The sequence below is a fragment of the Egretta garzetta genome, unplaced genomic scaffold (assembly GCF_000687185.1).
Source record: "Egretta garzetta isolate BGI_Z169 unplaced genomic scaffold, ASM68718v1 scaffold243, whole genome shotgun sequence".
Taxonomy (NCBI): domain Eukaryota; kingdom Metazoa; phylum Chordata; class Aves; order Pelecaniformes; family Ardeidae; genus Egretta; species Egretta garzetta.
In genome coordinates this window covers 825,606-826,391 of record NW_009259041.1, presented here as the reverse complement: position 1 = coordinate 826,391, position 786 = coordinate 825,606, and the positions used below count along the sequence as shown (strand labels likewise).

The following is a 786-nucleotide window of genomic DNA, read 5'->3' as shown; positions in this document are numbered from 1 at the left end:
TTCCCCACGGTGGTGATGGAGGAAGGCTATGGATGGGGCGAGAGGGAAGAGGCTGGGATGGGTGCTGAGCGCTGTGGGACGGGGAGATGGCAAGGATGGAGGGGGGTGTTGGGCATTTTGGCAGACGCTGTGCTGGGGCTCCGGCATCCCAGGGCTGAGCAAGGCATCTGTGCTGCTCGGCCCCACCGAGCCCTCGGTGGCCCCACAGGGACCCCCACAGGGACCCCCTGGGAGCCCCGCAGCCCTCGCCCGTACCCTGCCTACCTGAGGGAGGGCAGGAGGCTGTCGTAGTAACACCACGTGGCCGTCAGGTACACCCGGCTGGTGTCCGTCGAGTACAGGCGCCAGGCAGCCTGCGTGGGAGCCCATGGGCATCAGGATCAGCCCCTGCAGGGTCGGGGGGCGAGACACCTCCCCCGCCGTGCCAGCCCCCTCCGTCCCCCTTGGCCACCATGGGCAGAGTCCAGCCCAAAGGAGCCAGCTGCCGGATTTGGGGTCAGGCATTTGGGACCGGCAGAGCAGACAGGGGGACAACGGAGCATCCCTGGGGATGGGGCAGGAGGCACCAGCCCTGCGCTACCTGGATCAGGTTTGCCGCTGGAGTCCGTCTCTTCTCGAAGTGCTTCTGCCGATGCTGCTCCTGCACTTTGAGGGCAAAGCCAGAGCCCAGGATCCCCTGGGGACAGGAGGGGACGAGGTCTGTGGGTGCTGGCTACACCGCCAGCCAGCAGAGATGGGGACCCTCCCACCACAGGGGTGGATTTGGCCCCTTCCTCTCCCATTTCT

General features: G+C 66.9%; 1 protein-coding gene across 1 annotated transcript in view; it reads right to left on the bottom strand.

Moving 5' to 3' along the window:
- The window catches only part of LOC104122803 (potassium voltage-gated channel subfamily KQT member 4), an 18,810-nt gene that overhangs the window by 6,210 nt on the left and 11,814 nt on the right, over nt 1-786 (bottom strand). Inside the window, exons 4-5 of the mRNA XM_009634979.1 lie at nt 581-676; nt 265-353 (exon numbers count right to left, since the gene is read on the bottom strand). Coding sequence (XP_009633274.1) covers nt 265-353; nt 581-676 — 185 coding nt within the window. The remainder of the gene's footprint in view (nt 1-264; nt 354-580; nt 677-786) is intronic.